The sequence below is a fragment of the Manis pentadactyla genome, chromosome X (assembly GCF_030020395.1).
Source record: "Manis pentadactyla isolate mManPen7 chromosome X, mManPen7.hap1, whole genome shotgun sequence".
Lineage (NCBI taxonomy): Eukaryota > Metazoa > Chordata > Mammalia > Pholidota > Manidae > Manis > Manis pentadactyla.
Genome location: NC_080038.1, coordinates 35,505,482 through 35,527,792, shown reverse-complemented (window position 1 = coordinate 35,527,792; position 22,311 = coordinate 35,505,482). Strand labels below are relative to the sequence as shown.

The following is a 22,311-nucleotide window of genomic DNA, read 5'->3' as shown; positions in this document are numbered from 1 at the left end:
GAAATATTAAGGTAAAAAATGAAAGTTTGATTTCTTTCTTTTTTTTTTTTTTTTTGCGTAACAGATGATGACAATCTTAAAATACCCAAAAGACTAACAAGGAAGAAAAACCACTCCTTCTGTCTGGGGGAATGGTGCGATAATGGCCCAGAATGGTCCTCTGCAATTTCTTTGGGGGCGACACTAAAGAAATGGAAGCCATCAGGGGAACCAACAAGAAAATTAGCTTGATTAGCACAACTAGTTTAACTAGTAAAATTAGCTTAATTAGTAAAAATAATTCTTATTGTATCTAGCTTTTAATAAATCTGTGGTAATTTTGTGATTCTCTGAATTTTCTGGAGAAGTCTGATGTTGGACTTACGTTCCCCTGTACCTTCTTACTGATAAAGAGCTATTCCGAAGCACACAAATGTCTCTAGGGAAGGGGTCTTGTGTCTAGGGAAGTGAACCTGTAGTTTTTGGTGGGTGCACCTGGGGGCGTGTGCATGTGGAGGTTCCAGCTTTCGTGGTTTTTTTGACTATATGATTTGGGGGACCCATGGAAAAAAAGGAGCGGAACATTATGCATTGAGAATGAGACAGGTAAGGAATGTTATTTAGAATCAGAAAGATAAAACAATACATTTTAAAAGCCAAAAAATACCTCATATCTCATGTAATTCAGAAAACTGACATAAGGTTTTGTTAACTGCCTGACAGACCCCTCCAACATTTCCCGCCACCCCCCAACAATTTTTGGCTGCAGACATTTTCATTGACTTTTTATATGACAACAATTTTGTGACATTTTCTAGCAAATGGATAGAAGGACCATCCATTCTGTTTTTCCTCTTGCATGGCTGGTGCAAAAATTTGACTTCCATTATTTCTAGTTTAGAAAACTTTCAGCTCCACACGTTATTAGTAATGCTGTACACATCTGTAGGACTGCTGTCAAGTTTGGGGAGACCTCTACTGAGTCTCTTTTGTATAAAAGCTGTCCATTTTCAGGGCATATCAAGGCTTCATTTTCAGGGACCAGTCTTAAATACTTCAAAGTGGCAATACTTATCAGCCAACCTGACCTCAGCATCCAACACTGACCTTGTAGAGGTCCTACTGTATTATGAAATTTATCTTTATCTGACCTGTCAATATTAATGTTTTGGTCAAATCAGCAAGAAATTTAGATCTTTTTCCCAGTGCATTGACATACTTCACTTCTTTTCATTAAGTATATTATTAGATAATCCAAGAGCCCATACATTACCTCTATTCAAATTTTATCTTTCTCTTTTGGTTATAATCTGAATTTTTTTTTATACTATGTACTGCTCCATGCCAGGATTGTTTCTACTGGTTACATATGGACATACTTGAAAAATAATTTCATTTTATAGGGAGTTTGCAATTACATTTCCTGTATTATTGATGATATCCCTAGGAGGAGAAACCTGTTTGAATCTGCTCACAAGTTTAGGCATTTGATAATTGGAAGAATTTTCCACAAACGAGCTTCCAGGCATTGTACATTTCAAACCTTATTTCTCTTCGTCCTCCCACATCCCAGCTGCTGTAGTGCTCAGTGTCATGCCAGGTGGGCAGTGGGATTATTCCTGGAAGTCATTCCTACCCCAGGATGGCCAGTAATAACTATATATGTAAACAGATCTCATTAAAGTCACATTGAAAGTACCCTGACTCAACTTCCCCATTGCCAGCCCCCAAAGATCCTCAGCCTCCCCAGGACCACAGGGGAAGTGTGACAGAGAGAGCAGGATGAGAGGAATCTTAACCAAGTACAGTTGAGACAGTTCACTTCTGGAAATTGTAGGAATATATATGGCCATGTGAATACATTTCTGGGGCCTCGCCAAGGGTCATCTGCAAACGAGGTGCCCTGACATTTAAGGTTCATCAGTTTTGTGAGGGCATGAGTGTGTGAGGGGTTTTCATTTTCTTTCTTTAAATTAACAAGCGGCAGTGGAATACCAAAGGGCCGACTCCGGAAGGCTTGCTTCTGTGCCTCCTTGTGACCTTGAGCAAACCGCTTCCCTCTCTGCCCACCTTGGTGCCGCACCTCTCGGCGAGGGAGCCCCCTAGTGCCGGTCGGGTCACAGGTCGTGACACCCCGCGGCCTGTAGAGGGCACCACACCCCCATCCCGGCGCCTGGGCGGCCGCGCGCGAGGAACTGCCGAGGGGTCTGCGTCAGCTCGCAGCTGGACTCGCCCTCGGGGACTTTCGCTGCTTTGCGCGATCGTGCTCCACGCGGAAAGTCCACGCCCCCGGCAGCAAACAGGTAAACCGGACAGAGCCTCGCGCAGACCCCTCTGGGTTTGGAACGAATGCTCGCGATGAGCCAGGAGCCTCAGCAAGCGAGCCGGCTTCTCCGTTGAAGTTCGTGGAGCCGTTTCCGGGGCCCAGAAGAGTTTTCATTACCCACGAGTCACGGTGGGCAAAGGGCCGTGCCTCCTGCTGGGCTCTGGTGGGGGGCCTCCCCGCCCCCGCCCCTTCTGGCCGCTGAAGCGCACAGACACTCCTGCTCTTGATTGGGGGTGCTGGGCCGGGAGGGGGCGCTCAGGAGCCTGGGCTGGGGCTGGGCCGAGAGCTGGGAGCAGGCTGCAGGGCGGCGGCTCTACCTGCACCGGTCCGGGAGGATCTGGGTTGGCGGTACCGCACGGAATTGGGTGGCCTGATATTTTGGGGTGCGCAGAGTCCCCGTTTGGAGGTCAGGCTGTGCACCCGAGGAGGATTCCACTCCCCTGTGGTGCTGCCCCTTTAGAGGGCGGCTGGCTTCGGTTAGGGAGCGGCGGGAATAGCTCCTATTTTCAGCGAGGGAATTGTCTCCGCCCGCAGGGAGCCCTGGGCGTCTGTCGTGCGCTCCCTTCCCATGCCTGGGGAGGAGGGTGAGGAGAGGAGGAGGGGAGGAGGCAAAAGCGAAGGATTTAGGTGAGAAAGTCATTGTGATGAATATGACGATTGTCAGTCCCCACAGCCGAACTGTCCAGATTGCCCGGGTTCAGGTTGTGGGAGGGAGGCCGTGGGCCTGGCCCTTTGTGGACGGGTCTGCGTCTCAGTTTCTTTGTGGTCTAGTGCAGCGCCCAATTTAAATAGCTACTGATTGACTTGGAGGTATGTAAGTGGCACGAGGGTTGGCCAAATACAGAAGGTACAGGAGATAGAGCGTGGAACCTGTGTGCCCTGGCAGGAGGGGCTGCGTGTGTGCCAGAGATCCTTGGAGCCACAAGCAGGGAAGGCATTTTTTTTGTGTGTGTGGTGAAAGAAGCATAACATAAAAGTCACTATTTTAACCATCTTAATGTGGACAACTGAGTAACATTTAGTATAGTCGCAACTGTATCTGGTTCCAGAACATTCTCATCACCCAAAGGAAACTAGTACCCATAAGCAGTCACTCCCTATCCCCCTCTGCCAGCCCATGGCAACCACTAATCTTTATTTTTTTTAAAAAACTTTTTATTAATTTGTTTTTTATTTTTTAAAATTGAAGTATAGTTGATATATATTATATAACTTTTTTTCTTTTTATTGAAATAGTTTATATACCATATTATTTTGGTTTCAGATCAACAACTTAGTGATTCATCAATTTTATTTAAGTGCTCACCGTGATGAGTGTAGTTACCATCTGTCAGCAGACCATCACTAATCTAGTTTCCATCCCTATGGATGTGCCTATTCTGGACATTTCACATAGATGGAATCCTACTACATGTGGTCTTTGTGTCTGGCTTCTCACACTCAGCGTATTTCCAAAGCTCATCTCTGTCTCTGCATGAACTTTTATCCCATTTTATGGCCAAATAATATTCCATTGTGTGGATAGACTGCGATTTGTTTATCCACTCATCCATTCATGTACAGTTGGGCTGTTTTCACCTTTTGGTGATTGTGAGTAGACACATAAACATTTCCATCTGGTCTTGCCTTCATCTGGGGCTCCTCTTGGTCCAGTGCTCTCTGTTAATGCTGGGGTGTGAGCAGGTCTTCCGGCACCTGTGTACATCCCTGCCATTTCAGCCCAGGGAGCCTTTGTGCGGAGGTGGGGGGTGGGGGAGGGGCTCAGACTCACCCCTGCGCTACCTTGGACAAGAGGGTCTGCCTGGAGTTACTTGATTTCCTCTCAGGGGTTGGGGCTTTGCAACTCAGATACCAGAAGTAGCAACTTTTTCTTTCTTTCCTGCTACTTCATCCCTAAGGCAGAGAACAAGTCTTGTCTGGCTACTGCCATGATGAGAGGGTGGATCAGCCAGGGACACTCAGAAACGCTGGATCCAAGGTGGAGGTCCTAGGGGACAAAGATGACAGTTAAAAAATATGATCCTGCATATTTTCATCTTTACTTACTGTCTTGGATGACAGCTTGTGCAAATGGTTGGAGAGTGGGACAACATGGACATACAGGCCGTGGCCAGGAAAATGGGGAGGGGAGATTGCCAGGGACCATGTCCCCTCAGCGGGGCCAGTCTGCCCAGGCCTTGATAGGAAGCAAGAAGAGAGAGGACTGTGATATGTGGGCTGGGGGGAGGGAAGCGCCTTTGGAGGCCCCACCTGGACAAGCAGACCCAGGTAGTCCTTCTTTGCCAAGGGAGATGGGCAAACTGTGATCCCCGATTCTAGAAACGGTAGCCAATTTCCCCTTTAAGTCCCTAAATCTCAGATCTCTCCCCAAATCCACGTGCAGAGAATCCTCCCCAGGCTGTGGGTCAGTGGACAAACTATGTGGAGGTAGGATTTTGATGGCATGGGGTCCTTTGACTTGTCAAGTCCTCTAGTGACAGAAAAACCCGCCTTTGTCCTCTCTGTCCCACCCTGCCTTTTGCTAGACTCCAAGGGGGTTGTTGCAGTGAGTGTGGCAGCCATGTCTGCTCTCACCGTGGTGGGGTGCAGCATTCGCTAACCCTAGGTGGCCTGGAGGAGTTCTCACTCTGCCGGGTTGCACTTTTTCTTTTTTAAAGGGGACCAACATTTGTTTGCCAGCTTTGTGTTGTGCCAAGTTGGAGCAATAAGAAAAACAACAACAATCCACTACTATCACTCTCATATAAGGCTGGACATTTGAATTCCAGAAGATACAAAGATCCTGTGATCTCAGGACAGTCTTTTGTTTTTTTTTATTAAGGTATCATTGATATACAATCTTATGAAGGTTTCACATGAGCAACATTGTGGTTACTACATTCACCCATATTATCAAGCTCCCACCCCAACCCCATTGCAGCTGCTGAGGACAATCTTTCAAATGGTGCAAGTTCAGTTTTAGGAAAATCTTACAGTGTTGTCCCATTTTCTCTCATTCTGCCTCATTTTGACCAGCCTGGAGTTTAGAAACCCCCTCCCTGCGCCCCTCCCTCACGGCTCCTTCCTCAATTCTTCCCAGTTTCCGTTTTTTTTATTGTGTTGAGAATGCTTGAGATCCACTCTCAGCAACTTTCAGGGCTACAATACCATGTTATTGACTATAGTCAACATGCTGTCCAGTAGGTCCTCAAACCTTATTCTTCTGATAACTGAAAATTTGCACCCTTTGACCTACATCAGCCCATCCCCCCGGGACACCCCAGTTTTCTTCATCAAGCATTCTTGGGGTCTTTGGCTCATGAAAAATCATGGTGCTCATACCAGAACCCTTTGTAGCTTCTAGAAGTCTCTGCATTCTTGATAAGCAACTTTTGTTTTTCCCCTACAGGAACCAATTTAGGGGAAAAATGATGCTTGTGGGCTGCGTTTATTTTCATTCCAAATGAAAATCATTTTGAGTCCCATGGGGGCAAAAATGTATTTTCTTTCAGGGTGGAATGCTTTGGCAATCTAGATTTATGCTAATGAGAAAAGGGTGCTGTTTTCCAGTTACTAAAATGGTAATGTCTGGCATCGTTGACAACTAGTCACATAGTGGCAGTTTTCTGAATTTTTACCCTGAAATGAGTTCACAGGCTGAAGGTACAGATAAATAGAAGGCACAAAACCGTTTACCAGCAGTAGGCTTCATTTCTCCTCCTCTAATCAGTTAGACTTGTTTTGATCCAACACAGGAAACCAACTTATTAAGAATTCTACTTTAGTGTTGCTCATGTGAAACCTTCATAAGATTGTATATCAATGATACCTTAAAAAAAAAAAAGAATTCTGCTTGTTGTTACCTTGCAAGCTGTAATTGTAGCTGGCAACTCAGATGGCTTCTCCGGTGTACGTGTAAAGGTCAATGCTCAAAACAGCTGCTGTTCACGGGAGCCTGGGCTTCCCACGAGGTCCTTAAGGGAGCCCAGAGCAAAGCTACTTCATCCCCCAAGCACCACCAAGAATCACTTGGTGAATAGTGAAGCAGATGTTCCAGAAGATTCTTACTGCTAATTTCAGCAACAAAGCCAAAGTTAAACACACAGACACAACCCCCAAAGTTGTGATACCCCCACACTTTCTTTGCTCTTCTTCAAAAAGGAGAGGTGCCTCAGCAATTCCAGCACACACTACTTTTGTTGCTCTGAAGCAAATCACACTTTACCAGAACATCTTGGATAAAAATAAGTTAAATTGTGTTTCTTTCTGAAATGGTTGCTCTCCCAACCATGCTTTTTGCTAAACTCTGGGCTTTGTTTTTGCTTTTTTTTGGATCAGGTTTATAAACACCAGAGGCAAAATGCACCAACTCGAACAGATGGCTTAAAGTGCTGTTTCATTTTTCATTATTTGTTCGGGGAGTACTGCGTGTCCATGGGCCACGGGGATTTCAGACAAAGCTAGAGGAATTGTCTTGGGTAGAATTAAAGCCCCCTACTTTCTAGGTTCCGTATTTTCGTTTTCTAAAAAGGAAAATTCAACACACACAGAAACAGTCCTCTCCTTGCTCATAAGACTCCAAGTGCAGGTGAGAAAAAGCAGATGACTAGAAATCCTGTTTCCATAAATAACGTGGGAAATATCATATGCCAGGTCTGTGAAGGAGAACATCATTTGTAACCCAGCACCGCACGACCACTTCTGGAGAAATACTGTCAGTTCCTTTGCACTTTCACACCTTTGCCTAGAAAATACTGCTATGGTTGTTTTGCTCACACAATACATTATTGATGTTTCTGAATTTACCGGTTACTTTTCTTTTTCCTTGGACTTTTAAGTAAGATACTCCTGGTCCTTCTCTGGAGAAACACGATTTCCAGTTCTCCCTGCGAAAGCCCCAGCCTAGCACGGCTGCGGCATCTGGACCTGGCCGTCCATCCGCGATGCTGGGCACTGTCACAAGCTGTGCTAGGAGGATCACGCTGCTCACCACCGTGGTGGCGTCCGAAGCCGGGTAAGAGAATGGGAGCGAGGACAGGTGAAATGGTACTTTATTGGACGACCTGATTTCTTTTACTGAGAATAACACTTGAAGCAAAGATGCCAGTTCTGGGTTATAGGTACATGGGTGTTTTATTTGTATATTTCTCTTACAGTTTTAAAGTTTGGCAAATCCCCGACCCCTGCTCTTTTTTCTTTTCTTTTTAATTAAGGTATCATTTATATACAATCTTATGAAGGTTTCACATGAGCAACATTGATTACAACATTCACCGGTATTATCAAGTGCCCCCCCCCCATTGCAGTCACTGTCCATCAGCTTAGTAAGATGCTATAGAGTCACTACTTGTCTTCCCCGTGCTGTACTGCCTTCCCATGACCTACCTATATTATGTGTGCTAATCATAATGCCCCTTACTCCACTTCTCCCTACCTCTCCGCCCACTCTCCCTCACCCCTTCCCTTTGGTAATCGCTAGTCCCTTCTTGGAGTCTGTGAGTGTGCTGCTGTTTTGTTCCTTCAGTTTTGCTTTGTTGTTATGCTGCACAAATGAGGAGAATCATTTGGTACTTATCTTTCTCCGCCTGGCTTATTTCACGGAGCTCCAGTGAAATACCCTCTAGCTCCATCCATGTTGTTGCAAATGGTAGGATTTCTTTCTTTCTTATGGCTGAATAGTATTCCATTGTGTATATGTGCCACATCTTCTTTATCCATTCATCTACTGATGGACCCTTAGGTTGCTTCCATTTCTTGGCTATTGTAAATAGTGCTGCAATAAATATAGGGGTGCATATGTCTTTTTGCATGTGGGTTCCTGAATTGGGTTTTTGAGAAAGTTCCCCAGATGTTCCTCATGCAGCCAGTCCAGTGCCAGCCCTTGGACCAGCTTTGAAGCATCGCTGCCTTGCGAAAGTCATTATAATTCACCCTGTGCAATGCCAAAAACCCTGTTAACTCACAAACTTAAAAACCTGGCTGTGTATCTGTCCATGTGGAGCTTCAGTTCTTTTAATCTAGCATCAATCATTACTGTAAGAATAACAAAAAGGTTTTCTTTTTAAGTCTCTGTAAGTGGAAACTGGGTCAAAACTCATTTGACAACCCTTAGACTAGGATCCTTGTGTAGTTTTAAAGCTAAAGTTTTAAAGTTTCATAGCTTACCACACAATCTGTAAATGGCATTTCATTATAAATGGAGTTTCCTTCTCAGACAACCTGGAGCTTTAATTCCGCCCGCCTTAGGGCAGTTCAACTTGGCAATAGTATCTTTTCCACAGTGGGATTGGACATTATAGAACTGTACATAAGATTTCCTTCTGATTGTCCTCATTTTTAGCTGTTTCTTCTCTCATGTCCACTCAAAAGGATTGTGTATGTTTTCAAGGTAATGAGTTAAGCCCACCATGTGAGTACTTACGTTTACATGCCCACAGTCATTCCTGGGGCGACCCAGATGCACACCTGAAGTTCCCAAATTTAGTTCTTGCTTCTTATTTAATATTATTTTTTTGCCATTACCCCCATCCTCCATCAAATAGTGAGCAGCGAAGCAAGGAAGTGAAGTTAAATACTCCTCTTTGCTACCTAACAGCAGCTTGGTACCAGGTAGCTAAAACCAATAATTAAAAACCAGGAAAATTTTATGACCATCTGTGGCTTTCTATTGAGGCTATTTTGTGGCGTGCTTCCATCATGACATCTACGCCGGGGATGTGCTTTTCTTTGTTTAAAATTTAAGATCTATCTTGTAACAGGGGAGAATTCCAGGTTGTAAAGGGATCTCTAGCCTGATTTCCAAATGGTGTACCAGTGAGGGTGCCCACTTGAGACTGGGCAGGTTCTTGATCCAACTCAGCCAAAATCATCAGGTGTTTCTAGGACACCTGTCATGTTCCAGCATCAAACCTACATATTCCTGGGACATCTATCACATGTCCAACAGTGTCATACAGACATTTCAGTGAAGAACCAAAATTGAGAAGATTCCTGTCTTATCAATGTAAACTCCTATCCTATGACTTGCTTACAGCTTCACTGATGTGGAAAGGCTTGTTCTGAGAGTAGAGCTGGCAACCTAGTGACCTGCTGGTACCTGTGGAAAGTGTCCCAGCTCTTTTGTCTGGCTCCAGGCCTTTCTTAAGGGCCACTGCAGCCCTTGCTGTTTCCTTAGCTTTGTAATATTAGAAAAGGGGAAGTCTATGGGAGCATTAGAACAGCAGAGAGTTCAAGCGTTTTCAATGAATATTAATTCTAACAAAGAAAAGTGGCCAAAGTTGGACAAAATAATATTCCTTAAATGCATGTGTTCAAAATCTGAATACGATATTAAAGAATAAAGTATGAGCAAGCAACTAAAAGCTAACAATACAAACAGACCAGTTTGAGTTGTTATCAGCCTATCCAGGTAACAAGGCTCAACGTAAGATCTTGTTTATGGGCAATCTGTGATTTATCACTTGGTTCTAAGCTGAGAGATTTTATTGGTTGCCTTTCTTTAACCATTAAAGTTGCATCGACTGTAAAGAAAGCTGGCTTTTCTTAAAAAAGGCCTTGCATATATCTGAAAATCCTCAGCAAGGACATGCCTGACACTAGCATTTCTTCAGGCCAAATCCAAATGATTTAATATGCAATTAATGACTGTGCACTTAGTGACTAGAGACCAGAGCTTTCCAGAGACCAGGTTGGGACCCAATCTCCTAAATTCAAATCAAGAGAGCAACTGGGACAGAGTGCAGTTTAAGGCATCATCCAGAGAACTGGAGTCTGAGTGAGCAGTGCACACGTGGACCCTGTGCTTCATTTGGACCATGGCCCTCTCCCCCCCTTTCTTTACAGTCCTCCATTTCTTCAGTGCCCATAACAGGTTCACAGTATGAAGTATTATTCCTCAATAACTTACAGCAAAATCAACTCCTGAGGACGTTAACAAAGACCAAGGTGAAATGCAGATGAGAAAAATTCCCACCCTAGTGCTAACAATTTGCAGTTTAAATTCAGACCATTTCAGAAAGCTTTATAATAAAGGAGGTGCATCTTTGATCAAAATTACCATGGTAGGGTGTGATGTGAATGAACAAGCTTTTTATTTTTGAATCAGGGGAAACACTCAGAGTTGAGATCAAACTTAAGAACTATCTTCAAAGTCAGACTGCTTTATTAGTTAGAGGCATTGCTGTTTGAGCAAGAACACAGAGCTCACAGGTCTGCCTCTTCTGTTTGGGGTTGTACTAAAGTCACCACTGGGGCCCATGACATCCACACATTAAAGCTGCTGAGGAAACTGCACTGATAGGTGCTGGGTCAGGGTACATTCTGCTGCCACTTGAAACTATGAGTTGCCATTTTCTTCTCCAGATGGACCTGTGTTGTTTGAGAACATTAGCAATTTTCCTTCTCCCTCCAAGAAGAGGCTATAAGAAATCTCTCATCTGAGTTACCAGAAATGTGTGAGTATAATTTGTCAGCATACGGATTTTCAAATTGGAGCTAGGAAAAGTAAAAAGGCATATTTTGGTTTTCTAAGTTACAGGTCCACCTCCCGCCCCACTCCATCAAATTTGTAACAGAAGCTGTTCCTCAGTGGAAGCTCACACTAAACACATGGCAGAGAACTACACCAATGGATGTATACTATAATTTAAAGTGTGGAATGATATATTATTCCAGGCAGCTGTATTTCCTCTTTTAATCTAGACACAAAATGTAACACTACACTTCGGATTTAAGATTACAAACAAATTCAGAACACACAAAAAACCTTATTTTTTTCCCCGTATTCACCAGCCAACTTTAGAAGGCCGTTTTTTTTTCCTGTTTTATTCTCTTTAAATGTATTGTTTTCACATAACAGCATAAACAATTTTACCTAAATACATAAGTATAATGTAACTTCCAAACTTTTTAAAAACCAGTCTTTTTTTTTTTAACTTGGCTTTCCCTCTCCTCTCCCCAACCAGGTAACCCACATCTCTAACCCAATTTGCATTCATCCCTTTTGTTTCAACACTCCTGCAATTGTATACATACACACACACAAAAATATTTTGTTGTTAGTTTTACAAAAACAGGACCATATTATTCATTCTTTTCTGCATCTTGCTATTCTTACTCTACAATACTTCATGAAAATCCTTCCAAGACCATTGATACAGCTCTCACTCTTTTTAAAGACTGCATAATATTCAATTGTGTGGCTGTGTCACCATTTACTCACTTATGGGCATTCACTCTGTTTCCAGCATCTTTGCAAATAACTAATACTACACAGAGTATCCTTGTATACTTGTTCCTATGTACTGATGGTTTTATTTCCATGGGATAAATTCCCAAGAGTGTGATTGTTCAGTTAAGGAGTAGAAGTGTTTAAAATTTTTTTTTTATACAATCACATTTTCTTTATTTAAAACTTTTTTAAAAATCTAATCAACATCTTGCTTTTTTTTTTGAGAGGGCATCTCTCATATTTATTGATCAAATGGTTGTTAACAACAAGAATATTCTGTATAGGGGACTCAATGCACAATCATTAATCAACCCCAAGCCTAGTTCTCAACAGTCTCCAATCTTCTGAAGCATAATGAACAAATTCTTAGATGGTGAACAAATTCTTACATAGTGAATAAGTTCTTACATGGTGAACAGTGCAAGGGCAGTCATCACAGAAACTTTCGGTTTTGATCATGCATTATGAACTATAAACAATCAGGTCAAATATGAATATTGGTTTGATTTTTATACTTGATTTATATGTGAATCCAACATTTCTCCCTTATTATTGTTACTATTATTATTTTTAATAAAATGCTGAAGTGGTAGGTAGATGCAAGATAAAGGTAGAAAACATAGTTTAGTGCTGTAAGAGGGCAAATGTAGATGATCAGGTGTGTGCCTGTAGACTATGTGTTAATCCAAGCTAGACCAGGGCAACAAAACATCCACGTATGCAGAAGATTTCTCTCAGAACAGGGGGGGTGAGGTTCTAAGCCTCACCTCTGTTGATCCCCAATTTCTCACCTGATGGCCCCCCTGCGACTGTGCCTGTTTTAGGTTGTTCCTCCCTTGAGGAATCTTACCCATCTCTGGCTAACCAGTCATCTTCCGGGGCCATACAGGGAAATGTAAAGTTGGTAAACGAGAGAGAAGCAATATTGTTTGAAAAGGTTAGCTTTTTACTTCTTTGCAGATTTATGCCCTGTGGCTTTTATGCCCAGCATTTGTCTTGAGGTATCTTTACCACTTGGAAGAATTATGATACTCGGTAATTTCATTATGAGGCACGAATTCTACTTAAGGGTTGTAATTAGGAAGGAAGAAGAAAAGCTATAGAAGTAGCAGGCGGAAGAAAACATGGGAAGATTGATTATTTCTTTGACATATCTTCTTGTAGAGTAACTTAAGCATGTATAGGTTTTAAACTAATTAAATTGCGCACACACATTAACATAATAGGAATACAGCTACATAACCAAAGCAGACCTACAATTACCAGCCATCTCCAGTGAAACCAAGAAAACCAGTTAGGCACCCTAGGCATTTGTGAAAACTTACCAATGATATGATGGATATTGTCTAACTGAATTTGAATAGTTTGAGAAAAATCAGACAAATTAAAACAACACATTCCTGGGAACTGTTCACATCCCATATGTTCTTTTAACAGTAGATAGTCCGTAGTCGCAAGATTTTGGAGCGCTGCATCTTGCACTTCTCCTAATTCTTGGTTGAGTTTGACAGTATAGATCCAGTCAAATTTGTTGTTTTACTGTATGCACAGGCCAGCTTAGATATCTCCTTCATTCCAGTGGCAAGTCCAGGAACCGGTGGGATGAATGCAGCTACAACTGCAACAGCGCCAGGATCTTTGTTGAAGTTTTTTGATGTTCATCTTCTGGAATGACTCTTCCAGAGAATGTTGATGTTGGAAGTTCTTCATATCGTATCTTAATTCGTTTTCTGGGTAGCCAAATTAGACTTTGATCCTCTGTATAAACACAAACAAACCCTTTGCCCACACTTTGATATGCCCTTTATATCATTGTGAAGAACTTATTGGAGATCACCACACAGGAACTGCTTTTTTTTTTTTTAAGAGAAAGGAATATTATCAGAAAAATGTACTTCCATAGCTGATCATCTGACACTCTTTAAATGATCAAAATTAAGGATATTTAAAACATGCTTTAATCATTGATTTACAGTTCATTTTATCCTATCAGGGAGTAATCCCCCTTTTCTTTCTTTTTTTTTGTTATCATTAATTTACAATTACATGAAGAATATTATGTTTACTAGGCTCTCCCCTATACCAGGTCCCCCCCACAAACCCCTTTACAGTCACTGTCCATCAGCATAGCAAAATGTTGTAGAATTACTACTTGTCTTCTCTGTGTTGCACAGCCCTCCCCTTTCTCCCACTCCCCCCATTACGCATGCTAATCATAAAACCCCCTTTCTTCTCCCCCCTGCTTATCCCTCCCTACCCACCCATCCTCCCCAGTCCCTTTCCCTTTGGTAACTGTTAGTCCATTCTTGGGTTCTGTGATTCTGCTGCTGTTTTGTTCCTTCAGTTTTTCCTTTGTTCTTATACTCCACAGATGAGTGAAATCATTTGGTATTTCTCTTTCTCCGCTTGGCTTATTTCACTGAGCATAATACCCTCTAGCTCCATCCATGTTGTTGCAAATGGTAGGATTTGTTTTCTTCTTATGGCTGAGTAGTATTCCATTGTGTATATGTACCACATCTTCTTTCTCCATTCATCTACTGATGGACACTTAGGTTGCTTCCAATTCTTGGCTATTGTAAATAGTGCTGCGATAAACATAGGGGTGCATCTGTCTTTTTCAAACTTGAGGGCTGCATTCTTAGGGTGAATTCCTAGGAGTGGAATTCCTGGGTCAAATGCAAAGTCTATTTTGAGCATTTTGAGGAACCTCCATACTGCTTTCCGCAATGGTTGAACTAATTTACATTCCCACCAGCAGTGTAGGAGGGTTCCCCTTTCTCCACAACCTCTCCAACATTTGTTGTTGTTTGTCTTTTGGATGGCAGCCATCCTTACTGGTGTGAGGTGATACCTCATTGTGGTTTTAATTTGCATTTCTCTGATAATTAGCGATGTGGAGCATCTTTTCATGTGTCTGTTGGCCATCTGTATTTCTTTTTTGAAGAACTGTTCAGTTCCTCTGCCCATTTTTTAATTGGATTATTTGTTTTTTGTTTGTTGAGGTGGGTGAGCTCTTTATATATTTTGGACGTCAAGCCTTTATCAGATCTGTCATTTACAAATATATTCTCCCATACTGTAGGGTACCTTTTTGTTCTATTGATGGTGTCTTTTGCTGTACAGAAGCTTTTCAGCTTAATATAGTCCCACTTGTTCATTTTTGCTGTTGTTTTCCTTGCCCAGGGAGATATGTTCAAGAAGAGGTCACTCATGTTTATGTCTAAGAGGTTTTTGCCTATGTTTTTTTCAAAGAGTTTTATGGTTTCATGACTTACATTCAGGTCTTTGATCCATTTTGAATTTACTTTTGTATATGGGGTTAGACAATGGTCCAGTTTCATTCTCCTACATGTAGCTGTCCAGTTTTGCCAGCACCATCTGTTGAAGAGACTGTCATTTCGCCACTGTATGTCCATGGCTCCTTTATCAAATATTAATTGACCATATATGTCTGGGTTAATGTCTGGATTCTCTAGTCTGTTCCACTGGTCTGTGGCTCTGTTCTTGTGCCAGTACCAAATTGTCTTTATTACTATGGCTTTGTAGTAGAGCTTGAAGTTGGGGAGTGAGATCCCCCCACTTTATTCTTCTTTCTCAGGATTGCTTTGGCTATTCGGGGTCTTTGGTGTTTCCATATGAATTTTTGAATTATTTGTTCCAGTTCATTGAAGAATGTTGCTGGTAATTTGATAGGGATTGCACCAAATCTGTATATTGCTTTGGGCAGGATGGCCATTTTGACGATATTAATTCTTCCTAGGCACGAGCATGGGATGAGTTTCCATTTGTTAGTGTCCCCTTTAATTTCTCTTAAGAGTGACGTGTAGTTTTCAGGGTATAGGTCTTTCACTTCTTTGGTTAGGTTTATTCCTAGGTATTTTATTCTTTTTGATGCAATTGTGAATGGAATTGTTTTCCTGATTTCTCTTTCTATTGGTTCATTGTTAGTATATAGGAAAGCCACAGATTTGTGTGTTAATTTTGTATCCTGCATCTTTGCTGTATTCCAATATCAGTTCTAGTAGTTTTGGAGTGGAATCTTTAGGGTTTTTTATGTACAATATCATGTCATCTGCAAATAGTGACAGTTTAACTTCTTCTTCACCAATCTGGATTCCTTGTATTTCTTTGTTTTGTCTAATTGCCGTGGCTAGGACCTCCAGTACTATGTTAAATAACAGTGGGGAGAGTGGGCATCCCTGTCTAGTTCCCGATCTCAGAGGAAAAGCTTTCAGCTTCTTGCTGTTCAGTATAATGTTGGCTGTGGGTTTATCATATATGGCCTTTATTATGTTGAGGTACTTGCCCTGTATACCCATTTTGCTGAGAGTTTTATCATGAATGTATGTTGAATTTTGTCAAATGCTTTTTCAGCATCTATGGAGATGATCATGTGGTTTTTGTCTTTCTTTTTGTTGATGTGGTGGATGATGTTGATGGATTTTCGAATGTTGTACCATCCTTGCATCCCTGGGATGAATCCCACTTGGTCATGGTGTATGATCCTTTTGATATATTTTTGAATTCAGTTTGCTAATATTTTATTGAGTATTTTTGCATCTACATTCATCAGGGATATTGGTCTGTAATTTTCTTTTTTGGTGGGGTCTTTGCCTGGTTTTGGTATTAGGGTGATGTTGGCTTCATAGAATGAGTTTGGGAGTATTCCCTCCTCTAGAAGGCCAAGTTTTAACAACTGCTTTTAAGTCAACCTAACGCCAAACTTCAATATTTACTAGGAGATCCAAGTATGATATTATTGTCTTTGGTTCTAGCCTTGTATTTTCAGTTCATTCTTGACATTAACAAAAAAAATCATTTCAATGTAAACCTTCTAGAGTCAAACCTGCTTCCCTATGATAAAAATTATTACACATTTCAGCCTCACACTGATTTTGTAATGACTATTGCCCATCACAAATGTGAAGTGCAAATTGATAAATTATTTCTGCTCAAAGCACCTGAAAATATGTGTTGCTTTCGGTTACTTTACACTGTGCTTTTCTGGAGACAAAAACAGAATGAGAGGGATATCCTGTAGCTGTTGGTATTTTATCATGAGTGGTAAGTTCTTTCAACACTACATGCTTCTCCAGAACGCACTCCTTCCAAAACAGTATGTTGGATTCTTTTCCCTGTAAGAATGGAGTATCTGCTAACCTCAGTGTAATAAGTGAATTTCTCAAGTGTTGAGTGCTGTGTTAAGTGCTGAACAGTAGCTCAGCATCCAGTTTATCTAGAACTTAACGTTCCTGGAGACAACTACTAGACCAAGCCTCGGTGGCTATTATAAAGGCAAATCTATTCATACTGAGTGCATATCTGAGTTTTTGTTTTTTAATTAAAAATCTCAAGCTTGGGGCAATAGGGAGGCTAACTACATCCTAGGAGCTTGGGATTTATTTAAAACTGACTTAGTAGTGTTAGCTTTTACATCTCTTGAAGTTACATTCATGGTTTTACTCTTTGACTAAGTCGGACTTTCTAAGGAAGATACATTTTACACAGCCTCTTGGGAGTCTGCAAAAGGCTTGTTTTGCCTAGAAAGGATTTATATTAAATGCATTATACATTCTTAAAGTAGATGGCTCAAAGAACTAAGGCCTAGTACTGCTGAGTAATATTTTCAGGAAGGGAAGGTACTCACCAAATTTAATCAGTCACCATGTACATCAGGTTTTAAACAGACTGAAAAAACTGTTAACTTATTCACCCAACAAACAGCACACTCTGTATTACATCAAAAACGGCCAGGGACACATCCTAAACCCACCGAGACCTAAGGAAATGGATTACGAAGGGCTTTTCCGCAGCACACACCGAGCCCTAAGGGCTGACCTATTTTTTCCGTGGCTCCCTGCAAATGCTGCCTCTGGCCAACAGCCGCCGCCGTGCAGGCAGGATTTAGCAGGTCCGAAGCGTTAGAGATTTGAACCTCCCTGCTACAAATGCTTCGCTCTGCTCCCACCTAAAACACCACATTTCAGACCCCAAATTATCTACTTTATTCCAAAGGTAAACCGGGTGTTTTAAAGGTGGGGAAGAATTAACGTGACAATAGCAGGTCAGCAACGCTGTACGAATACATTTCTAATCCTCCTGCAAGTGAATCACTCCAAAGGACTCAATGGAAGAATTCTTTCCAGTGTCCAACGTACCCGTTTTGAATATTTTTACATCTGTAAAACTGAATTACGATCTTGCAAGGTGGCCCCACTAGGCGCCCTTGGGGAGGGAGTGGGGTAGTGGGAAAGGCGGGTAAGCCAATTGCGGCACTCCTTCGCTAACATTAGTGCTTTACTGGGCAAAAACTGAGGCCAGGGCACTTGGAGAACACTGGTGCAGCCTGAGTCCGCTTGGTATCTTACTGTGTACGTGCGAACAAAGCTGGTGCCGTGACACACAACTCTCAAGAGGACTGCTTTCATAGGTCATCAAGCCGTTAATATTTGATGACTCCTCAAAGGTTCAGTTCCACCAAGTTCTCTTCATAAAATTTTAAGTTGGTCACTTTATTACTAATTACACCTAAAGATGGGGTTTCTGTATTTCACTAGATTAAATGAAAAAACAAGCAGTGTGAGGGAAACCCACCACAACACTCTTATTTCCAGATATAAAAAAGAAGGTATTTACCATGACCCGGAGACTACTGCCAAGTGGGATTCCCTACATTTTAATATCCCTCCAAGTCAGCCATTTTCCTTCCTGGTCCACCTTGGGTCTCTGACGAAATGCACTATCCTAATGCTGAGGGAGCACATGTTGATGAACCTCTAGTTTTCAGATGACAGCTAAAAGCATTCCTATTTTGGAGTTTTAAAACATTTAGATACTTAAAATCTACTGATTTTTATATGGGGCTGAAATCTGTTTCATGGAGTCAAAATTTTTTAGTGTGGTTTAGGAGCATTTCCCTTCAGACTTTCCATCTCCTGAGAAAATGAGTTATTAAAATCTCTGTAGCCCCAACTTTAAACTCCAAGGCACACAAAATTCTGTCAACTTTTTGCCTACCTGTAAGTTAACTGATTACAATGAAGTGGCTCAAAATAATCTAAGTTTGCAGTTAAAATTCAAAGTTTAATCCAATTGGTGTTTTCCAAACTTTCACACACTAGTTTAATGTTAGTCTTTTGATCCTTTTAAAAAATATGTAAAACCTGGTGAAATCAGTGTCTTTATTTAGCAGTAGTCCCTGTGGTTAACCCAGCTTTAGGGAAGCACCAGCAGGTTTCTACAAAGTTTCATTTCTATGGTACAGGGCAACAAATAAATACCTTTCAGATACTAAGATGCACAGCAGATAGAATTTGCTAGAAAAGTACCTGAATTTTATAGCTTTCCCTTACAACATAAAACCTGCTTTACTTCTGATTGAATGAACTTTGAAACACCAGTGTTTGCAGAATCTTGGTTTTACAAGTGAACTGGTTCAGCCAGAATTTAGATTGCAGCTTCATCTTTGAACTGCTCACATGTGGATATATTTTGGATATACAAAATGAGGACCCAATTCCCCTATTTGTAAGCATCTCCCTTTTTAAGTTCCCTTCACATCTATTACACCTATAATTTACCTTCCATTTAGAAATCGTTTAAATGAATGAAAGGGAAAACCGAAATTTAATTTATAAAGTTTTATTTTTGTATATGTGCTAAATCTCAGGAACTGTGGACAATCCAGTCTGTTGGCTTGTAAAAGGCTGAGAAGTGTGTGATCTGGGTGATGAAGTATTCTTTTGGGAATCTGGATTTCAAAATTAAAAAAATTTCACTCATTTGCAAGTTTAAAACATGGTACACCTTCCCCCCTTCTATCTTATGCCTATAAATTTGGATGAAAAGTGCTACATTTCTGCAAACGTGAAGTAATTGTTAAAAATACAATCGGCACCAAGTTCTTAATACATTTAAGCACTTCTGTAGTGATTTATCACAACCCCAAACCTTACTTGCAAACACTGAACACGCATGTTGGTGCAGGACCAATTTTGGTTGAGCCCTACTATGAAACCAGTACTGAATGTTTTTTCTTGGTTAAACAAAAGCTGGGGGACAGGGAGTGCTGTTTTACTCTAGGCAGTTATGTACTACCTTCAAACTGGAGACCAGAATTGGGCACTTACAACGAACAGGCAATGTTCCTAATCCAGTTATAATTCTAAATAAGGCAGGATGTAGCCACCAAATTAACCACAAAATGCAGCGAAGTAAGAGCTCATGGGGGAACATAAGCTGGAAAAAAAACAGAAAAAACTGAAAGGAACTATTTTGTAGTAGTCATCTGAATATTCACAGCTGTTGCTTTCATATACAAAAGTAATTCAAATAAAAAAGGCTCCTCCCTTTAACTACTACAGGATTAAATTTATCATTCACTAATAAAAGTTAATCATGAAAAAAATAGAAAACATTTTAATAATTCTAAATTTGAATACATACCAGCTAACAGACAAGGTTGGGAAATTACCACTGAAAAGTCAACAAAAAACAAAAACCCCAAAACATGATTATGTTCTTATTTCTGCCTCTACAATGCTGAACATGAAAATTTGGTTGGAGGGCTTAGAAACAGCAGCAATGTGGTTTTTACCAAGTTGTGCACGGAAATACTTAGCTCCAACAGGGCAAGGCCCTTTTTCACACAGATTTGTTAACGAAAATATCTTCAGTTTTTATGTTAACAGATTCCACTATCTTCTTCTATAAAGTACTCATGCCATTTAGAATTCTGGGCTACTTCTTTGAAAGGAAGACTATTGATTCCACAACAAACATTTAAAGTAGGAAATATATATATGGCTCAAGAAATCAGTTGAGGGGGAATTAAATAATCTTTAGGCACTTTGAAGACTTTAAGTTTAAAATGTGCCGTTTATGTTCAGAAAAAGACCTCAAGATCACCACTATGTTGCTCTTACAATAACATGCGTCTTAAAATTTCTGGTTATACATTAATGCTTGCTTAGAGTTAAGTATAGAAAATAATTTGCACAAACAAAAATAACTCTCTACGTTCACTTTCCCTCATCTGGTCACAACACAGACCACTCCCCACCAATGGAGGGGAGAACGATTCCGAAGCCCTCACCTGGCACAAGGGGAGATGTAAATTCAAAGCGACGGAGGTGGGATGATTTCCCCATGAGGAGAAAAGTTCACAGCCTGTTGAAATGTCAAGTTTTTCATGTCTAGGAAGTCACTACAGTTTTTAAATTAAGTACACTATATACTTTTGTAAGGAGCAGGAAACACACAACAGAAAAAAAAAAAAACCTCTCAGATGGTGACATGTAATAGCAACTTGCCCAAATAAAGTAAACCTATTTTGCTTATTGTTAAGGAAGCTTGGAATTGAGCAACTTTTAAATTAAAATTTCCAACTGGAACTGCAAATAGTGTGTACGACTTTTGCTCCAACTTAAATTCAGATGTAATATACTTAAGGCTAAAAAACAGGATCTATCTGGTGTCAAAATTTCCTAATGTGACAGGAAACTAGAAGCATAGACTGACTGTAGAGTACTGCAAATAAGATACCCCAAGCTTTATCTTAAATACCTGCCCCTTTTAATCACAAAATAATGCCAATTCTCAATTTTGTTTCTGCTTTGTTCAGTTCCAACTATAGCCTTTTTGATAAAGCATTTTCCTGTTAACTGAATTGTAAAAAATACAACCAAGCTTGTGCTCATTAAATATACATGTATATAAAAAACATACAAAAAGTACAAGATTGATTATGTTAGGAAACTTTTACAGTGTCAACATCCTCTTTTAATCTTTAGTAAAGGGCCAAATGTCCTATCTTTCTGTGCACAAAAGCTCAGTGTGACTGAACTCCTGAATTCAGTGTCATGCCTAGGCATGCTATGCACAGAATTAATTTTAATATGCAGTCCTTTAAAAAAAGAAAAAGGACAAAAAAGTAACCAAAACCAAAAACCAAAAACACACCACAGCACAAAAAGTTCTTCTTAAATCAAATTCTATTTGTGAATTCAGCAAAATAATTTCTATAAAATAAAACAGCAAAATATTTAAATAGAATAGGGTGGACTGTATCTGTTGGCAGGGGTATTTGGTTTTTAGACAGGTTCCAAAAATTACACACATTCAAGTTACCAATTCTTTTAAATACAGTATTGACTGAGTCCCTTATCTTTAATTAAATGTTTATTCTGAAATTATGGTACTTCAATTATATTAACTAACCAGTAGCTTCCTTTTTAATTAGACCCTGCTTCAAATGTTAATATTTGGAAATAATGGAAAAGGAGCTAGAACAATTCTTGCTTTCAAGTAAAACTGTGACCGAGCAGAAACTCGGCCAGACATCTTGGTGCAGTGGGACTCCGAGTACTGTGGGATTCTGATGACTTCCACTTCACTGGGATCCAGCAGAAGGAAAGTTTTAGAAGATTCACCTAATAAGCTCTACCAAAGAAACAAAACAAGCACACCAAATACAGTCATCTATTATGTCCCAAGCATTCTGGCATAGCAAATTTTTGCATATTTGTTTTAAATCTTTTAAAATTCCCATCACTGATACTTAAATTGAACTGTCAAACATTAGATGTAAGCAACATATGTGTAACTGAAAACCACCTGTTTGTCACATCTCTCCCCTTGTTTTCTATTCTAGGTGTAAGACGAAAAAGCTCTGAGCAATACAGCTGTCACACTAGGACAACTGCTGTCATCATGGGAATTTCTTCCTCATTGGCTACACTAACCTGGTGTGAAGCCATGCTAAATGTTACAGCGTAACTATAGTTTCAAAGTGATT

General features: G+C 40.6%; 1 protein-coding gene across 1 annotated transcript; it reads left to right on the top strand.

The window, feature by feature from the left end:
• The first annotated feature begins 576 nt into the window (after positions 1–576).
• LOC130681777 (uncharacterized) lies at positions 577–22,309 on the top strand. The gene is made up of 4 exons (XM_057495349.1): positions 577–585; positions 2,127–2,434; positions 7,123–7,298; positions 22,168–22,309. The coding sequence occupies exons 1-4, from the start codon at positions 577–579 to the stop codon at positions 22,290–22,292; spliced, it is 618 nt and encodes a 205-aa protein (XP_057351332.1). The 3' UTR covers positions 22,293–22,309.
• Positions 22,310–22,311: the final 2 nt, after the last annotated feature.

Coding starts and splice junctions, on each gene's coding strand:
- LOC130681777 (XM_057495349.1), top strand. Junction 2,435..7,122: donor TTCATTACCCACGAGTCACG/GTGGGCAAAGGG, acceptor TGGACTTTTAAG/TAAGATACTCCTGGTCCTTC. Junction 7,299..22,167: donor GTGGTGGCGTCCGAAGCCGG/GTAAGAGAATGG, acceptor TTTCTATTCTAG/GTGTAAGACGAAAAAGCTCT.